At 27.4% G+C, this 22,318-nt stretch overlaps 1 protein-coding gene across 4 annotated transcripts; it reads left to right on the top strand.

Moving 5' to 3' along the window:
* Positions 1 to 11,950: 11,950 nt before the first annotated feature.
* LOC112748989 (uncharacterized protein At4g15970) lies at positions 11,951 to 20,851 on the top strand. Of its 4 annotated transcripts, none has more exons than XM_029292832.2 (6): positions 11,951 to 12,091; positions 13,980 to 14,210; positions 15,676 to 16,044; positions 17,606 to 18,087; positions 18,529 to 18,610; positions 20,602 to 20,851. In XM_029292832.2, the coding sequence occupies exons 2-5, from the start codon at positions 14,013 to 14,015 to the stop codon at positions 18,569 to 18,571; spliced, it is 1,092 nt and encodes a 363-aa protein (XP_029148665.2). In that variant the 5' UTR covers positions 11,951 to 12,091; positions 13,980 to 14,012; the 3' UTR covers positions 18,572 to 18,610; positions 20,602 to 20,851. The 4 variants fall into 4 exon arrangements, with proteins under 4 accessions (XP_029148665.2, XP_072072944.1, XP_072072946.1 ...); XM_072216843.1 differs by having other exon boundaries at positions 18,491 to 18,610; XM_072216844.1 differs by having other exon boundaries at positions 11,969 to 12,091; positions 13,983 to 14,210; positions 18,491 to 18,610.
* Positions 20,852 to 22,318: the final 1,467 nt, after the last annotated feature.

Genomic DNA, 22,318 nt, shown 5'->3' with positions numbered 1-22,318 from the left:
TTTATTTCTAATTTTAGAAGAAGAGAGACTGTGAGAGAGAGCATTTATTCATTCTAATTTATTTAATTTTTTTATTGTTTGGTATTTTAATATCTTATTTATTAACACATCTAAAATTAAATGAACAACATAAATACATCCAAAATTAGATATTTGTACATTTAACTTATATTAACATTACGAACTCCAAATCAAATAGATGCGTGAAAAAAATAATCAACACACACACATCCATAAACTTAAAAAAAAAACATAAACACATCCAAAATTAAATGAATAACATAAATACATCTAAAATTAAATAAACAAAAAATCATAAACACATCTAAAATTAAATGAATAATATAAACACATTTAAAATTAAGTATTTGCACATCAAAAATACATTAATATTACAAACTAAATCCCTTTGTTACTTGCACCAACCTTCATCAAAGTTTCAATCTCTATGCTCTCAAATGGTTCAAGTTCATGCCTTTGATTCTTATTCATAATCTTCTCAAAGAAAAAAAATTCTAAGAATATTCACATTTTTATTTAAATTCACATTTGAACGTGAAAGGTGAGTGAGATTCATATTCTTTATCTTTGGTGTATATATATATACTAGCAAAAGATCCGTACAATGCACGGACAAAAAATATCTATTGCTAAAATTTATCTCTTCAAGCAACAACTCATAAAATAATATGGTATTATTTATTTAAAAAACCTTTATAATATATCATATATTAACAAATAATTAAATTACACATCCATCCTATTATATTTAATTAAAGAAATAGTAAAAAAATTTCAGTATCACTAAAATATGATAGCTTGAATACTTCTAAAAAAACAAACATTATTTCATCTATAAATAAAAATATTTTTTTAAGATGCACATATATTTTAATTTCAAGATGTACATGCAGTTTCATCCAAATTTCGTCACCCTATTACTAAAAGTATTTCTTCAACATGCACATCCATTTCGCTAATAGGGATCTGTGAGAGAGCATTGAATATATGAAGAAATGAGAAAATACATGATTTAAAAATATAACTATTTTGGCTTTTGATTTTATTTATCTGCTAATTAAATATAAAAAGAAAACGAACTAAAAATTTACAAAAATTTATTTTTTTTTCATCTACTACTACTTTTAATGTAAACCTTAACATAAAGGAAAAAGAAATAGATAAACGAAAGTATATTGCTTTACCCTTTTTTTCTTCTATGCTTTATTGAAAAATGCTATCAAAATTACATGTGGATGAATATTACATAGTTGTTCGAATGATTAAACTATAATATTTTTAGTATATACCACATAGAAAAAATAGATATTATTTAAAAATAGTTCCTAATATTCTTTTAAACCCAATATCGTCTGAATTTGTCCCAAAATATTAAATTCAACAAATCTGATGGCATTAAGTAAATAATACTATTGCACGATCACCACTACAACTAACAAAACCACCATGTTATCACGGTAAGTTTCTCTCTCTTCTAACCAATTGTATACTCTATTTATCCACCGTACCAATCTATACCCTTCCTTAATACTACAGATAATATTTTTCTTTCATGATCACACTCTAATATCCAACTATCAATACATTTAATGATCGAGAATTAATAAATCTTTGTTATTTATTCATCAAAACAACAACAATTGCAATATCAAGTGTTCAACCACAAAGAATTCAGAGGTAACAATGGTGGATCCACAGATATTTATGTTGGCCCAAAATAATCATTTCATCAAAAACAGCAAACTCGAATGCTATAGAACATGTAGAATTGTGAAGGTGGAAATGTTACACTTAACTTTGGTTTCATATGAAAAAGTAAAAAAATGAAAAACACAAAATTTGAGAAGTGTTATGTGTTTTAAAATCACAATATCATTGAACACCTTCAACCTAACTAACTTTTAGGAGAATGGTTAAACTGTTAGACCTCCTCCATCTGAATGTGGTGTAAAATCAATAACCCACTCTAATTAAGCATATAGAAGGTAATTATAATGATAGCTTTTCTTATCCAACCAAAGAACATGATGACGTTTTCTCAAATTAATTTCTTTTCAACCTAGTCTAGATTACCTAGCTATCTATTTAAAGTTTAGACAAGTAGCTAGTTATTACTTTAGGCTATCCTTTCAGTAACTCTGATATAACAAAGTCATTCCATGTCTTCTTTAAAAATTCTTTAAAATAATAACTCAAAATAACATTATTTGAACATCTTTCTCAATCTCTATAATTAATTCTTATATTTTTTGTGAGAAAATATTCAACACATACCATATAAATTCTTATCAATTATCATTTGCAACTGAATTCTTAACTTTCTCTTATCAATTATCATTTGCAACTGAATTCTCAACTTTCTCTTGAATAAGATTCGCAACACAGTATATATATAACTTTTCAAATATAAATCATTTGCCAAAACAAAATCTAACATATCACACTAAAGAGCTACTGTATTTTATTGATCTATATAGAGCTAAACTATAAAAATAAAGGGCTACATAATTAAATTTGAGACAACCAAAAACCTTCACATTACACACCAAAAAAGGGTGGATACTATTTACACTGCTCATATCTAATGCCCTATAAATTTTAATCAGTAGCTCTAGTTAAATGACATAAAAAATCATGTCACTTGACCCCTCACCAGATGCAAATTCATCCTCAAAAGCATCAACATCATCAGATTCATCAAATTCGAGCTTTAAGGACCTTGTCAACCTCTTCAAGGGAGGCTTTTCCTTTTTCTAATCTTGAGAACAACCTTGTGTAATGCCAACAACATATTCCTAATTTCAATAAATCTATTAAAATTTAAACCAAATTAAAAAAATTAATACAAATAGGTCTAAAAAATCAAATAATAAAAGTTAGCACATTGTATAAGCAAATAAACACATCATCAACTTGATCACACAAATTATCCGAGTGATCACTTTTATTTGACATCTCTCTCATGGCATTAGCAGATTTTCTTTAATGAGAATGACACTTTTATAACACGCACAATATAGTAACTTTAGTTAACACAAGATAAAAAAAATGAGGAGGGAGTAGTATATCTAGTAGTGTACAACCAAAAAACCTGAATCTTTGAAATAGTTAAAACTTTTTAATTTAGGTGGGAAAAGAAAGGAAATAACTAATAGATATTTAAAACTAAAACATTTAAAATACACAGTATACCCTAGATTAGTCTATACCTACTAACATCCAATATCTAATTCAAGATCTTTATAGCCACCACTATCAGATCAAAGAATACGAAGAACAAACTTGGAACTCTATACCCTACCTAATAGTAGGAGAAAAATATAGCAAAGAGATGTGAAAAATAGCACGTAAATCAAGATAGCTCCCTCTACACCCGAACCTAATAATGTCAGAAGGAAGAAGAAGAGCATGCAATGAACACATTTAGTATTAGTTTAAATATTATAATTTTAATAGGTGCATACAACATTTTTAATATTTAACGTAGGATAGAACGTAGACAATTTATAGAAAAGTAGATATAGACAATTTATTTAGAATATTATTACCCTAATACAGACTGATTTGTCAACTATTCTCTTCGATCTTTATAGCAGATTATTCTCATTAGCACATTCTAAACAATTATTCACTTAAGATCAGTAAAAAATATATTAGTAAACCTACTTAAAAGGAATTGGAGCAACCATAACAAAATCATAAAAGGCCAAACAATTATTTGTTTTCAATTATCATGAAAATGGTATATAGGTTAGAGAATCATTTAATGCTATTCATCTTTTAAAAACCAACTTAATGTTCAAAAATCAATTACTTAAACATATAATTTATTTTTTTACATCCTAAACCTCATTCAAATAATTAGTATATTAAGTGAGCAATCTTCTCTATAAATCCTAAGCTAGCAGCAATAGATATAAGCAATAAAGAGAATTGGAAGAGAAACAGCAATAGATATAAAGAAATAAAGAGAATTGGAAGAGAAGACAAAGAGAGAAAAGGAAAAAAGAGAACATAAAGCTAACAAAAATAACATGAGGTCAGTGTAAGAAAAAAAGTAAGAATCAAAACTAAAAAAGTCTATGCATAGATCTAGGGGATGGCAAGCTCAGGTAATCAGCATACGTTTTGTTTAAATATCATAATTTTAGTGGTCTTTCTATATAATTAGATTTTCAATGAAAAAATATATCATATTCTATTGAAGATACACACAAGCTAAAAAAATAGGGAAGGAAGGATATATCTAACAGTATACAACTAAGAAATTTGAATTTTTTAAATAGTTAAACTTTTTAATTTGGTAAGGAAAAGAAAGAAAGCAACTAATAGATATTTGAAACTAAACATTGAAAATACATCGTATAAACTCTAGAATAGTCTATACCTACTAACCTCCAATATCTAATCCAAGATCTTTATAGCCGCCACTATCAGATCGAAGAATGAGAAGAACAGACTTAGAACCTTATACCCTAACCTAATAGTAGGAGAGAAATATAGCAAAGAGGTGTGAAAAATAGCTCATAAATCAAGACAGCTCCCTCTAAATCCTAACCTAATAGTGTATACCTCAGAGAGATGTAACAAAAATTGCGCATGAGATAATAGAGAGTGAAGATGAAAAAAGATAGAAAAAAGAGAAGAGGAATATAAAAGGAAGAAAGAGAAATGAAAGACCAAAAGGAAGGAAGAGGAAGAGCATATAATGAGCACATCTAGTATTAGTTTAAATATTATAATTTTAATAGGCATATACAACATATTTTTAATATTTAATGCAGGATAGAGCATATTCCGAATGAAAAATATGTCAAGGTGATCTCTTTTAGAAAAGTAGATATAGATCATTTATTTATTACTCCAGTACAGACTGATTTGTCAACTATTCTCTTCTATCTTTATAGCAGATTATCCTTATTAGCACATTATAAACAATTAGAGAAATTATAGGGAGCCAATGGCCTAAGCGTACAATGTGTACAATGGAGATTTAGGAAGTATTAGAGATATGACCATTAGTGTTGCATTATCCTGTCAGGTTACGTTTTTAGGATGAGTGGTTTCATGATATGGTATTAAAGTTCTAGATCCAAAAGGTCAAGAGTTCGATCCTTGGTGAACCCCAAAATCAACTTAAGTTTTTGGGATGAGATGTTTATTATCCCTGGTATCGGGATGGTTATTCTGGATAGTATGGGTGATGTTCATTTTATTCATAGACCAAAGATTTAGTCCATTGTACACATTGTACGTTTAGGCCATTGGCTCCCTAGCAGTAGTCAAACAATTATTCACTTAAGATCAGTTAAAAATTATTAGTAAACCTACTTAAAAGGAATTGAAGCAACCGTAACAAAATCATGGAAGGTCAAAAAATAACACTAAATTCATATAGATCTAAAAGAAAAAGTAAAGCCACCTATAAAACAAATGAATAATAAGAATGACATGAACCCAAAATTACAGATTTAACACGTCACATATGACAAAATAGTAAATTTAATCCGAAATTTCTCATCAAATCAGTTTAGAATTCAAACAAATTAAACTTCTTTTTTTAACCCAAGCAGCAATATATTTTTATTTTTAAGAAAAAATTCTTAAGGAAACCAAAGTTAAAGTCAATTATACACAAGACAATGATACAGATCTGTCATAACATCAAATTTTTTTCTCAGGTTATGATAATGATACATATCCGAAAAGGTAAACTTACATTCAAATTTGTTAACACCTTTCAATCATCTCAATGAAGATTTCCTTGATATTTTCCTTCACAATCCTTCTATAAAGATACTGTTCTTGCAATCTTGCCCCGTCTTAAATCTGTCACTCCTCACCATCTGCGGCTAACAACAAACATTAAAAAAAATCATACGAACATCATGCTCAGAAATGAAAGAACAAACAGCAATAACAGATTCCAAAAAATCTCAAATTAAATAAACCCAAAACTCTTACATACCTACCCCATGATAGATGACAAAACAATAAATTTAATCCAAAATTTCTCATCAAATCAGTTCAGAATTCAAAAAAATTAAACTTCTTTTTTTTAAAAAAAAAAAATCAAGTAGCAATATATTTTTATTTTTAAGAAAAAAATTCCTAAGAAAACCAAAGCTAAAGTCAATTATACATAAGATAATAATACAGATTTGTCATGACATCAATTTTTTTTCTCAGGTTATGATAATAATACAGATCCAAAAAGATCACACAAAGTTAAAATCAAGACCTTTACCAAAGTAGAGGCCTTACCATCTCAGCCCTTCCAATCCTCGCAAAGAGTATCATCCAACAAACTAATGCATGAAACAAATAACAATTAAAAAAATCAAAAATAAAAAAAGAAACATTTCTATTAAACACCTAGCGAGTGCCATTATCAACATCTTTCAATCATCTCAATGAAGATTTCTGTGAGATATTCCTTCACAATCCTTCTATACAGATACTGTCCTTGCAATGTTGTCCGATCTTAAATTGGTCACTCCTCACCATCTGCAGCCAACAACAAACATTAAAAAAAATCATATGAACATCATGATTCCAAAAATACTTAACTTAAATGAACCCAAAACCCTTACATACCTACCCCAAGGCACAATCAGCCGCTCCTTGCACGGCACCTCCACTTCGAAGCCTGGAGCAATAGAAAAAACCCTAAAAAACACGATCTTGATTCATAATCTCCATGTACTAACAAATCAGACTTAAAAAAAATAGTTATTTCATAATTATTTGCAACAAAAAATCTGAGATCTTAATATGTGTTCAGGTGAGCAAGCATTTGCTCCAGGACTCACCGCAACCGAGAGCGTCAGAGACAGTCGGCAAGACAGAGAGAGAGAACACATCACTGAGAAGTCACTCTCACCGGCTCAAAGAGAGAAGCCACTACCCCTCGAGCCCTCTTCGTACCCATTATAATCCATATCCCCTGTTTGAGACCTCATTCTCCCACCATTTGACGTTGCGTCATTCCTGTTTGACTGTCGCTTGTCTACTCACTCCCTTATCACACGTCCCGTTGTCGTTCAGATCCACCGTTGCTTGTGCTCAATCGTGGGAAAGTGAATGCCGCCTCTCCAACATTTTTCGAAGAAGTTGGGTTTGGGTTGGGACAAAAGCAAAAAAGAGCAAGAGAGAGTCATGAAGATAGATTTTCAAACTTAGAGTTTGGAACAGAAATTGGGTTACATGGGATGATACGTTAGCATTTTAGGCTCTAAAGAGCTGAGGAGCCAACACGTGGATGAATAATATTAGTTTATACTATTAGAAGATATATATATATAGTGAACCTTTTAATATAGAACAAAAAGGTATCTGGGGATCCCTTCAAGCCGTTAAATTTCATTAGTTTTCACACAAAAAAAATCTTATACAAAATAATAAGAGAAAGAAGGTGGCACGGATGATGAAGCGATTACGAGGAGGAAGTCGGCACAGAGGACGAAGCGACAACAAGGAGGAGCGCGGGAACGAAGATGGGCGCGGCGCGGAAGAGGAAATGCACCGAGGATGATGTTACCTAAGCTGGAGTGCTAGTATCAATAGGTAATTAGATATTGGAGATTCTTCCCTACGAAAAGCATAGTCAAAGTCTGCACACCCTAAGTAAAAGAGAACGTTATCTTTTCACTTTTTATAATTGTCATCACTTAATAAATGAACTTCAGATATATTTTTAGATATTATTACTGTTGCAAATAATAAATCATGCCAACATTACTCAACTTTAAATAAACACATCAAAAATCATAATATATGATAATACATGTCAATACAAATCATATCAAAATAAATATGAATCATAGTGTTATTAAAATATATTTGTAGACAGATTTTAACACACATAATATTCACTATATATATTAACTAAAGAACTGAAACTAAAAAATAAGATACTATTTCTTAATACTTGTGGACTAATTAAAAAATAAAATATTATTTTTTATTTCAACTTAATTATATATAAATAATATAATTATTTTTTGTAAATAAATTTACTATATTATTCACAATAATTATAAATATATTATATTAATATTTATGTAATTTTTTAATATAATTATTATAAAAAATATTGTGGCTATTTTTTAATAAATTATCTATTAATCACAAATATAATAATATACAACGAAAAATTTTATATTACATATAAATATAATCATCATCACATAAATAAATATAGTGATATATAACATAATAAAATTGAATATGATAATATTTATTAATGAAAGAAAATTGATATATAACATAATACAATTTTCAAGAACATATAATAATATTTATTAATGAAAGAAAATTCAATGAAACCTAATTCATGTATAGCCGCTAACTTCGTGCTACTTCTTCCAGGTTCTTAAGGCTTCGTAAGTTTTTTTTTTTTCTTTTTTTTTTTTTAACGCTAGGGGTAAATATGAGTTGGGTGAAATTTAATTTGTCTTAATCTAAATCCAATTTTAAATATACATTAGATCTAACTCTAATTTGATTATATAGATCCGATAAAATTTAAATATTTTTAGGTCATAATTATATCGGATCTAAATAATCAAACTTTTAAAACTTTAATAATAATTTATAAAAAAAATTATTTATGATGTACTTATTTAATTTAAAAAAAAAAACTTGTTAACGAAAAGTAGTTGATATTTATATTTAAATTTAAATTTATCTATAAATTTTAATTTGATATTTTTTTATCTATTTTTTAATTCAATAAGTGTGAGTAAAAATAAAACAATAAATTTATAATTAATATAATATAATATTAGAATCAATTTAAAATATATATACTTTTTTTTAATTTTTTTAAGATGTACATGAGTCGGATGAAGTCGAATCACTTTGATCCGATCCGATCCTAAATAATCATCAGATCTATTTTTTAGATTTTTACCCGGTACTAAACTCAATAAAATTACATTGAATTAGCTCTTATAATATTCAAATTTAAATCGAAGCTTCGTATCAGACCGGGTCATATACACCGTTATTCAACGCAAAAAAAGATGAAGAACCAAAAGGAAGAATAAACACGCCAAGACCACAACCCCTCACCTTCTACCACAAAAACAAAGAGGCGATATTCAAGTCATAGTAGTATGAGAAAGTCCTTTAAAAATATTTACTTTTATTCTTTCTTCTCTTTATTTGAATTTTTTAATTAAATTTTAAAAACTATTCATATTAAATACTCACAATTCAAAAATAAGTATGAATATTCTCTGAATGATGTTAAGTAATTTTTAAAATTTAATAATAAACTTAAAATTTTCTTTTCGATTCAAAAACTGTTCATACTTCTTCAAATAATAACTAGGCCCGAGATAATTGTTTGTTCTGATATTACATGTTATCTATTTAGATTAATAGTTAAATTAGTTCTTAAAAAATAGATCATTCTTTTAATTTATTCTTAAAAAATTTTATCAATCAAATTCGTCCTTTAAATATTACAAATTAGTCATGTTTGTCTTTTCATCACTTCATTAATAATTTTCGCCAACAATTAATGATATGGAACGTTAATTGATAATAGCATACACGATATTTAGTATGTCCAATTGGACATTGATCATACATGGTTATGAAAATATATCATTTTTTTGTTGTGACTATGAAAATATATCAATTTAGTCTTACTTTTTAATTATATAAATCTTAATCCCAATATAATTTGAGACTAAATTGATAAATTTTCATAAATATATCTGATCAGCATTTAATTAGACATATTATGTATTAATTATGTTGTAAGTTAATGTCCTATATCATCAATCATTGATAAAAATTGTTGATGGAATAACAGAAAGACAAATATGATTAATTTGTAATATTTGAAGGACGAATTTCATTGATAAAATCTTTTAAGGACAAATTTTAAAGAGTGATCCATCTTTTATGGACTGATTTAACTATTAACCTTATCTATTTCATAAAACCAATAATCTACGTACTTTTTTCTAGTTATAGCCAATTATTCTTAATTCAAATTTAAAACTTCCTATTCTTGAACCATTAACTTAAAATAAAATCATTATATCTAATATGCTAGCCAGAATTAGTGACCCAAATTTTATTAATACTTGTATTTTTTCTATCAAAAAATTAATTAATTGTTAATACAGTTAACTAATATAAATTTTTTAATAATTATAATACCACGCACGTTAATTTTTATATTAATAAATTAGACTATAAATAAAATAAAAATTTTAACACGATATTGGCGTAGACAATCAAAATGAAGAACCTCAATGACGTTGGAAGGAGGTCAATTTCTAAGAAGGTACACACTTCTTTAAATTAAACCAAACCAGTACTTCTCACATTATCCTTCAAGGTTTCCAAGGTCCCCATGTTGAAAAGTAGTGATCAATAAAAATCAAACATAAAAAACAAATAGATTTGACTATTTTAGTTGCAACTGTGATTCCATGAAGAAGTGAAATGAATATAATTCATATAAATTTTAATTCAAATTTTAAAATACATTTAACTTATTAATTGATGAGTTTTAGTACGATGGATTTCACTGTGCGGCTATTTCTCAAATTCAACATTCATGAACAATAATATGCAATTAGATTTGTAAGGTTTTGTTTGTTTATACATATGAGATATTGAGATAGGAATATAAAAATATAAAATTGTGTTTAGTAGATGAATTATGAATAGAAATATTATGTTTAGAGATATTAAATTAATATATTTTATATTTATTTTGACAGAAAGAATATAAAGATATTAATAAAAAATAAACTTATTTTTTTATTTTTATTAATTTTTTATAATTATATTTTTTATTATATATTTTTTTAAATTTTTAAATAAAAAAATTTAATTAAATTTTTATAATTTATTTTAGTTTATCACTAAATAAAATACAAAAATAATAAATTTTGCATTTCTTATTCTCAATATCTTATTTTATCATATTTTTAGAACTAAACGCAGCCCAAACGAAGAATAATAATATTACGTCTTTGCTTTACCATGATAATAATTTCATTACCAATAATAGAAAAAAAAAGGTTTGGTTAACAAGGGCACCTATTAAGAAAATATAAAAGCAAAGTTTTTATTGATTTTTTTATATTTCAATATACTTTTAATGTGTATTAATTAAGTATTGAAAGTTAATATTCTAAATTAGGAGATTTTCATTAGATTTTGATTTATTTTATGTTTTATTCTTAATAAATTATTGTAACAATTTACAAAATATATAATTACCATAAATTGTTTTAATAAAAGAGAAGATTTAAAACATAGTAATATACATACAAAGGAAAAGTATAGTAATTCCCCTTATCTATTATTTTAAATTTGTAATTTTTAAAATTAAGTCTGCCATTCGCTTTCCTTTCTTTTATAACTCATTAGTCATGAACACATTCCTAGGTCGTAGCTTGAGCCTTAAAGTTTTATTTACAAAATGAGTGTAGTTGGAGTGCAATTAAGAAATATGAAAATATGATTTGATTAATTGAATTCATTAAATAATTTGATTTCATTTATAAGACAAGATTTAAATTGATATGACGATCGAGTATGTATTCTATTTGGAATATATCAAAGTTAAATTTAATTTGATTTAGCTTTAATATTTTACATATTTAAACCCCCTCCTATTTTTTGCATATTAATTGAAAATAGTAGTAATATGGATGGAAGGTTATTTATTTGATTCAAAAAATTATATAATTCCATCAATAATTTTTCAAACAAGAGGTGTTGGTCAAAAAAAAAAAAAAAAAAACAAAAAGAACGTGAGGCGCACAAATTAATAATATTAATTAATAGTATATACCACAGCTATACTACGTTCACTACACGCTAGGTGATTATTAATCTTGAAATCAAAAGATTAAACCCTCACGAAATGACAATTTATTCAGATCACATTTGCTTATAAGTAGGTTTCACTCTTACAAGGTTTTTTTATATCACACACCAAGAAAGTATGCCTTTCCACTACGAGTGACATTGGCAAAGGATCTAACAAAAACATACGTGGAAGTATCCATGTTCTCGTCTGCCAATTAGCGTTGTAAGCTCCTCTTTTTTTTTTTTTCTTTTCTTTTCTTTTTTTTCTGAATTTTTTTATAATAATTATTTTATGTGTTGTAATTTCCTTTTTTTTTTTTCTTTGGGATATCCCAAATACACTTTTGTAATCCGTTATAAACTTTTAGTCTAATCATAAGAGGGGAGAAAAACTTTGATAATGTCATAATGTCATGACAAAACCAATACAACCGAGCAAATAGAAAATAACTCAAAACACCTATCATAATTTCTTTAACTAATCTCTTCCATATATTGCTAAGATCAATAATATAACCTAACACCTATTACTATAATAACATTCTTTTTTTTACATTGAACTTATTCAAGAAGAACACCTCACCTAGCACAGGAAAATTTTCACCATATATTAAAATCCTTTTTCAATATTTTTTTTGTTGTTCACAGAATTTTTTAGTCAAGTCAAAAGGCCAATAAATTACTGTATGTACAAGACCAACATTTATTTAAACAGATGAGTAAACTGATCACTCGACCAACCCAAATTGTTTATCATTTTTCAATATTGATAACGAATAATTTGGTTTTTGATTCACCAAATGAGATCATATATGAACGTTACAATCTATAGGAGTACTGACAGATTCTTATATCAAACTCTATCTAACATTTCTTTTAATTTTAGCAGTTGGTCTAAAATAATTAATTGAGATTTTCATCGTATTAGACAGATATAATTTTAATTTATTTCCGAAATATAAGCATATCACACTTAAAAATTTTAATCAATTTCAAAATCATCAAATTTATAAAAATAAATTTGATCACTTTCTAAATATATTACAATACATTTCTAATGATATGGTGTGTATATAACTATATATAGATACCCCTTACTATCTCACCGTTACTCTACTACTTGGTTCAACCTTAATTATTATTTCCTCATTTAGTCATTTTTGGGACCGTATCCGATCTTTTCATTCCGTCAACTCTCCCAATTATTGCCACTATTTAATATATGTAAATCACCATTCAACGTGATTTTGATCCGTTCACTTTTCTGGCTTTTGTTTCTCCATTTTCCACCTTCCTATTTGTATTATAAACATGCATTATATATTCATATACTACTAATACTTAAGAGACAATCAATAACAGCGAAGATATAACTATTCCACCCTCATGTGAGATCTAACACTTTTTTCTTTTGATGTTTTTCAGCCCTCTTTATTCAAAATTCACGCGTCAACATACATACATACACGCATACATACATACATATATTTTTCTTTAAACAAAAAAAAACACACTGATCAATTTTAAAACTTTGCATTAATTTTTTTTGTTACCCACGGTATTTCTCAGACCGACAGGCCAAGGATTATTCCGTTGTGAATTTGAGCTCCATTTAAGGATTTATTACTGTCCAACTCATCATGTTAAAATTGAATAGAACTACTCGTTTAGACATGATTAATTGAAAATCGACTATCAAATTTATCCGATTTAAGATAAAAAAACATTTAGTAGCGAATTTGTCAAAAATCGAAAAAATTAGTCAAAAATCAATTAACCAATTGAAATTATATGTTTTTTCATTAGCAGTTAACTAATTTAAAATAATAAATAACAAAAAATTATTTTTTAAAAAAGTATATATATTATACATAAATATATTATTTTATTATATCCTATTTAACTTTAATTAAATTTTTAATTTTATTAATTCAATAACAGGTTCGGTTTTATTTCAAAACCTATTTTTAACTCTTCATTACTTCATCATGTTCATTATACACAAGCACGTGTGCATTTGGATTTCTATATTCTCAATATCAAATTAAATGGACTAATTAATTTCTACCTTTCTTCTTTTCTTTTCTTTTCTTTTCTTTTTATTTATTTAGCAGCCCACATTTTTGCTATCCAATAATTAAGAAATGGAGGTTTTTCACTCTATCAAAGACTTGGTTGCAACAAGAGGTAGTGGTTACAGTAATCTCCTAGTGCGAAGGCCCATGCAAATTACAGTGTTCTGTATTGGATTTGCTGTGTTGTTGATGTTCTTGATATGCAACTATCCTTCTCCCTTTAGAGTTTCTACTATCTCAAACTACTTCAACGGTGTCTCAACAAAGGCAAGTCTCTCTATGTCTCTATTTCTATCTCATTGTCTTTGAATTTATATTTGTATATTCGTTTTTATAAAAGTTTAACTCTTTTCAATATTTTTTTTTTTAAAAAAAAAAAACTAGGTTTACTTTTATTGGAAAGTCATTACTTTGATTTTCGTCCTTTAATTTGTTTTTTAGTGACAGCTTGAACGCAATTAGAAATGTAGTACACATAAAAGTTGTTTATAACAACATTGGAAGTCATTGACTTTTAGGTTTTCTAGGCATAGTTTCCAAATTGAAATCCAAATTGTGAATAAAAAATAAATCATATACTTTTTATTACTACTCATGAATAAAACAATAACGTGAATTATAATATTTTATTGATCAATTTCTAAAAAACATTTCAGTTTTTTTTTTTCAAGTATAGGAAATATTAAAAAACAACTATGTATCTAAGCAGCGGATATTATTACCTAAACCCTAAACCCTGAAATATGTATTTCATTTATTTGCTTTAAAATAAATCAGATTTTAGCTCATCTAGTTATAAATCACAATGACCACAAACAAGCTAAGTGAGACTGCACATATATTATTACGGTAAAAACTCAGGTGAAGTCAGACTTCACGTGAAGTTGATACCTGAGAGTCGTTAGATAAAAATTTAGTCAAATTAATCAAATAATTTAACGGTTTTCAAATATCAACTTCACTGAAGTCGACTGCACCTAAGTTTTCACCTATTATTACTTCTATATATTGCTTAACCCTTGTTATTACTTGTATTTCTAAGCTAGCTAAGGGTAACCCTAGTTCTTTCATTGACTATTTATACCTCCCACATGATTAAAGTTTTTTTCCCCAGAGATTATAGAATATCCAGATAAAAGTACTTTTTTTTTTTAATGTTTTTTAATATAAAATATTATTTTTGGCCCAAACGTATGGATTAAATATGAAAATTGTCTAGCTAATTTTTTTTGTTCATTTTTTCCTCGTGTTTGAAAATTAATTCAATGTTATCCTCACTTTTCTTCATTGAAAATACTAATAGATGATGTATATTTTCTCAAACTCTAATTCTTTCTGCAATTTAGTGTAGAAGAAAAACATGGTCTTATATGGTATAAGAACTTGATGTTGGTGTAGAGTGAAGTAGAAGAATATGCTATCCTAAAATTTTTAAATTTAATTTTTCTTTATTTATATATTTTTATTTTTTTAACTATATTTTAAATATATTCACAATAATAATATTATAAGATTTTGCCACTTGTAACAACATTTATTATATATTTCACCACCTTTATTAGTAATGTTTAATTGAGTTAATCGTAAATAGCATTGAATCACTTTTAAAATGTTCAAGATATAAATATATATGACGAAAAAAATATTAGAAAATGTTAATAGATTTGACTAATATTTTAGACAATATATAATATTGGGGTTTAATATTGTTGTCTCCTCTTTCATTTAGCAGGAGAAACATGAGTCGACGCTAGAGAGTATTCTAAGAAATGCATCGATGGAGAATAACACAGTTATCATCACAAATTTAAATGATGCATGGGCAGAACCGGGTTCAATATTTGATGTATTTCGAGAGAGTTTTCGAATTGGGAACGAGACACAACGTTTCTTAAATCATTTGGTGGTAATTAATTGGGACCAAAAGGCACAGGTACGTTGCCAAGCCGTACACCCACATTGTTATCAAATTGAATCAAAGAGCGAGAATGCCACATCAAAGGAAGCATTTTTTATGACCAAAGACTACCTCCACATTGTGTGGAAAAAAATTGAGTTTCTTGGCCTTGTTCTTGAACTGGGCTACAGCTTTATCTTCACGGTACATACACTTTTTTTTTTTTATCTCAAATCAATATCTTCTTCATTTGCAGTTGCACGCCACAATTATATTACTTTTTGTTTCTAATATTCTTAAAAAATTTTAAAAATATCCTTTAACGATTAATTCATTTTAATTTTATCCCTAAAATTTCTATAAATTTTAATTTTGACGGTGAACCATTAATCAATTTCTTTTTCAACTCTACCCATAAATATCAACAATCATTATCACTAGTTTTTCCCTCGATGATCACCATTGCCCCAATCCCGCCAGCTGTCATGAACACTGCCACGATTATCACCCTTCACACTTACCACTGCCCCAACTACCTTGCTACCATCACACCTCGTTCTCATACTCGTCGCAACACCATAAACCCTTTTCACTTCATCAGAAACTCAATCGATCACATCCACCACATTTCTGTTATCATTCCTTTTACTCACTGCCACCCCTTCCAAAATTTCTATCCATTCTTACAACCCACCATCACCAAGAACAACAACAACCACCACTCAACACAGATTTGAACAATAGAAACAAAAATCAACGACGACAAGCGAAATAGTGGAAAACATAAAGGTTGTTACTGCGAGTGATGAAGGAGGCAAAGGTGGTTGTGATAGCAACGAGGGTGGATATTGGTCATGACGAGAGAGGTAAAAAGGCCGAGGTGGTTGTAGCGACAGCGAATGATTGAGGAGGTAAATGCGATGGCAGGGCATGGTGTGAGGGAGAGGGGTTTGGAAAGAAGAAAGGAAGGGTTTTTCGAACAGAAATGATAATAATGAGGTGAGTGCTAGGTAAACAATGAAAATTTTGAACTAACATTAATAATTACTAATCAAATGAAAATACACTACATCTTAATTTAATGCTACTAATTAAATTTATTCTTTTAATCCTATTAAATCATATTGTTTATACATTGTTGAAAAATCTTGTTATCTATACTTTTTCTAATAATGAATATGTTTTAGGGATAAAATTGAAAGAAAGAGTTGATTAATTGTTGACTATCAAAAAATTATCTCTAAGGAATAAAATTCAAATTTACTAAAATTAAAATAAAAAATATAAATAAAATATGAGTATTTTTTAAAAATAATAATTTAATTAAAAATTAAAACAAAAAATAAAATATTTAAAAATAAAAATATGACATTTCAAATATTTTGGATAAAATTTTCTAAATATAACATTAAAAGACTAAATCAATACTTTACCTAAAGAACAATTGGAAGCAGCATTATAATGCTCGTGTTAAAAGAAAATATAATATTTATGGTTTTTTTTTTCTTTTCTACAAAAGAAAAAGGTTGTATGAAAATACCATCCTTATTTCCAAACTTGAGCATTGAATACACATACACCTTTACTAGGATTTAGACAGAGTCACTAAAAATTTGGAACAAAAGTTTTAACCGTGCTAAGAACTTCTAGTGACAAATTCGTTGGTTAATTTCCAATTGTTGGTAATTATTTTTATTGTCCCTAAAAAATGAACTAAATAAATGCCATGTATACTAAAACTGTTTTTTATTTGATTTATTTATAGGATACTGATGTAATGTGGCTAAGGAACCCCTTCAAACATTTTCAAGAAGATGCAGATTTCCAAACTTCTTGTGATTATTTCACTGGAAACTCGTCGGATCTGAATAATGCTCCAAACACAGGGTTCAGCTATGTAAAATCCAATGAAAAAACCATTTGGCTCTACAAGTTTTGGTTCAACTCTAGCAAACTTTACCCAAACTTGCATGATCAAGATGCGTTTAACATGATCAAGATTCACCCTAACATTTCCAGCATGAATTTGAAGATTAGGTTCTTAAGCACAACATATTTTGGTGGGTTTTGCCGGCCCAGTGACGACTTTAACCAAGTTTGTACAATGCATGCCAATTGTTGTGTTGGATTGGACAACAAAGTCAATGATCTTAAGATCTTGCTTCAGGATTGGAAAAATTACATGGCACTGCCTCAGATTGAGAAACAACAATCACATCGTTCTTGGACTGTTCCTCAACTTTGCAGGTAATGTAATTAACTTATGTTAACATCTGCCACAAAGATAGATAAGATTAATTCATGAATTTTTTTATAATACCATTAATTAAAGAAAAATATTATTTGCACACTACTAAAATCAATCACATTTAACTCATTTTTAATGTACATTTATATTAATAAATAATTTTAGTCTACATCTAACATAATTATTAATTAAGATATAAATAATTATTAATTAATTACATATATACTTATATACGTGATTAATTAGTCACCAAAATATACGTGATTCATTATATACTACTAATTAAGTTTAAAAAAAAGAATTTTTTTTTTGTAATTTTCTCAAAGAAAAATCGTTCCAAGGAGGATTTAATTTATTATGTTGTATTAATAGTCCTAATCCCCCATAATTTTATGCTTCCAGTTCTTGTCCACGTACTAACAATTTTGACATTATGAAAGGACTTCCTTCCAACGAATGCATCAGAGGCACAATAAACGTTGACCATGACGACTGACAACAATACATTATTTAACTATAAAGGTACGATAATAATCGTGCAATTACTTTTAATCTACATTTCTAAATGAATATTATTAGAGCCAAGTATTTAATAGCAAGGCAGAGAAGATAATAATTATTATAATAAAAATAAGTTAAGACCAAAGGTGTCTAAAGGATCGGAGGCTTAGTACTACTATTGTAGGAGCAATTTGTTTATATTTACTATTATTTGGTTAGATTTTTCAGAGGTTTTGAATTTCTATTAGGTTTCTGGCTTTCGTTGATGCATCTCTATGTAACCTCCCTCAACTCCCGTGGACGTGTTGTATTTAATTTAATAGCTAATTTTTAATATACATGTAACATGATACAATAAATGATTATAAAAATGATATTTTTCGTTAAAATTTATGATGTACAAAATTAAATTTATTATTTAAATATTCTTTTTTAATTTAAATAAAATATATTTTTTATTTCTGAAATTTGTTAAAAATTTTAAAAATATTTTTAAATTTTGATTTGTTTCAATTTTGTCCATCAAAAGATTTACATCAATTTTACTCTTATTCCTAATTTTTTGATAATTAATATATTTTTTTCAAATATACCCCTCCCTTATACTTATCATCATCATCATCACAATCTTCTGTCTCTCTTTTCATCCTCGCTGTCAGCTCCACCACCATCATCATTATTGAGCAATCACGATTAACCTCCTCCTTCATCGTCGCCGGCCAAACCCTTCATTCTCCTTCTTTCTCCTTTCTTCTCCGACTCTCCATCTCTACCACCACCATCTCCTTTGAGCCCCATTCTCGATGACCACTACCTTCTTTTTTCTTTTTCACGCAAACCCAGCACCATCGAAGCCATCGTTCTTCCTCCTTTTTTGTTAGTAAACTCAGCTTTCTATCTTTTTATTGCATGTGAGGTGGCCACATGAACAATGACAATTAGATTGGTCCCCTAAAAGAGCTTGTAGCTCCCTCATTATCCATGGCTCAATTCGTTGTAAAATGTCCCTTTTAACAGCATTTCTTGTTCCATTCTAAAAATTTACAGAGTGAAAGACTCATATTGAGTGTTTAAATAGAAATAGAATGATTGGCTACAAAATATTGTTGCAACTAAGTATTAAAAATGAAAAAGGAGAAAAAGAGAAGTATACCTCTATGAAAAGGAACATGTTGCATGGACCGCAGCCTTTGCATCCTCGCTCAAGACACCTTAGGGTTGCATAACCAGGATGCATCCTTTGATTGTATATGTTACAAAACCCAAATTCCCAAATCATATCAACCAATCTTCCAAAACACTCAATTGAATTGTTGTTTACATACCTAGCACGCCATTGAAGCTTCCTCTCAGCAATAACATCTGCATTCACAAGTCCAACACGCCCAAATGATCTTCTCCAGGGCAATGCCCTCCTTCGTCCATTATTCACCGCTACCCTCGTCCTACCAAACAAATAAGAAACTAAGTTTGCTAACAGAAAAGGAGGAAGAGCGATGACTTTGACAGTGCTGGGTTTGTGCGAAGAAGAAGAAAAAGGGTGGTGGTCATCGAGAATGGGGCTCAACGGAGATGGAGAGTCAGAGAAAAAAAGGAGAAAGAAGGAGAATGAGGGGTTTGCTCGGCGACGATGAAAAAGAAGGTTGACAGTGGTTGCTCAATAATGATGATGGTGGTGGAGATGACGGTGAGGATGAAAAGAGAGAAAGAAAGAGAGACAGAGAAGTGTGATGATGATGATGATGATGATGATAGGTATAAGGGAGGGGTATATTTGAAAAGAAAAATATTAGTTATCAAAAAATTAATAATAAAGATAAAATTGATGCAAATTAAAAATTTGAGGAACAAAATTGAAACAAATCAAAATTTAAGAATATTTTTAAAATTTTTAACAAACTTTAGAAATAAAAAGTATATTTTTCTTTTTTAATTTGTATAGGTTATGTATTTTTTGGAATGGTCATCAATTAACACCATTCAAGTGCTGATTTTGTTAACTCTATGAGTAGGTTTTGAAGGATGGAGCATTGTATCACTCAATCTTCAACTGATCACAGCAAAGGATTTAGGTTGTCATTCCAATCGTTTGGTTGAGTTTTTGAAGAAATTCCAAAAAACTAGAATCAGCGAAGATAGAAGAGAAAAAGGGAAGAGAGATGTTAGGAATTTGGAAGAAAGCAAAGACTTGACTTAATTTTATGAATATGGAATTATATGTATGGTTAGAGATTCAAAAGTTTAAAGATTAAATTTAGATAATTAGATATAATAAAATAATATTTTTTGTATTAAAATATATATTTTTTTAAAATTGATATCTTTTGTGATATTATTTTAGGACGATTATTCGATAAAAAATCAAATCAGTTCGATTGATTTACCTTTTTTGATTAACTGATGATTATCTAATCATTAGTTTTAACGTTTTATCATGTCTTCTAAATTAGTTTAGTTGCTGATTTTTCATTAACCTGGTTGTCCTAACCATGTCTGTTTATTCTCGAATTTAGAACTATGAATACAATGACAAATTGGCAAATATATACAGTGGTAAATAATTATTTTATTTATTTATTAAAAGAAATTCTTTAAAGAATATACAAAAAATTTATTTTGATGTCATTAAGTTATTAAAAAATATTTTTTTTACTAATTTTTTTATTTTTTAATGTACTTGATAAATTTTAATCATAAAAATAAAAAGTATTAAAAAAATAAAAGATATATGTTTTAAAAATTATAATTTACATCTTTTTAAAGATTTTTATTAATGAATAATTTAGATATACATAGAAATATTATATCAATAATATTTTTATAATTAAGTATAGATACAGAATTTAAAGAGTAATTTCGTGTATATTTATTATTAGGATAGAAAATTATGTCTTTTAATAATTTTTTTATTTTAAAAAAATATATTTTTAACAAAATAAATAAATAAATAAATAATAGATATTTTTATGTGAAATATTCAAAGATTAAAATACCTTTGCTTTTCTAAAAAATATTTTACAATTTTTTTTATTAGAAACTCATTGAAACAAATTCAAAAGTGATAATATAAAAAGTTATGACATACAATGAACTTTTCTAAATATAATAAATTGAAGAATTATTGACTTGATGTGCTGGAAAGGAAAAGAAAAAGAAAATTAAAGAAAAGAATCAAAAGATAATGTCAAAAGAAAATTGGGTCAAACCAATTTAATGATGATAATTAATAATCACATTAGGAAAATTTATCTTACCTTTTAATATAGTGAGAAGTAGACAGTTTTTATTTCATTATATACATACATACATTTTACAAATATATATGGAGAGAGAGAAACATACACACAACTGATGCTCCTTTGTTTGATCAATCTTTGGAACTGAGAACTACATACACATTTTGAGGCTTTTCCAGCGGTGTCTACACCAGGTTGTGAGAAAAGTTTCAATATCTTCCGCTTTAATTTCAGTTGTTGTTTTTGGGTACCTGTTACATCTCGTAGGCAGAAAAAAATAGAATTTTTTTACTTAATATTTGTAATTTTTTTAATAATAATATTTTTAGTATTTTACTTCGTATAAAATGTTAGGGACAAACCTCAAAATCTCCAGAGATAGTTTTAACATAAATTAATAATGTTAAAAATAAAATAAAATAAAATAAAACGTTAAAAATATTTAAAAAAAATCAACTATAAAAACAAAAAATATATTTTAAAAAAAATTATA

The sequence above is a fragment of the Arachis hypogaea genome, chromosome 15 (genome assembly GCF_003086295.3).
Source record: "Arachis hypogaea cultivar Tifrunner chromosome 15, arahy.Tifrunner.gnm2.J5K5, whole genome shotgun sequence".
In the NCBI taxonomy this organism is placed as follows: Eukaryota; Viridiplantae; Streptophyta; class Magnoliopsida; order Fabales; family Fabaceae; genus Arachis; species Arachis hypogaea.
The sequence above is the reverse complement of the archived record's forward strand: the minus strand, read 5'-3'. Positions and strand labels throughout refer to the sequence as shown.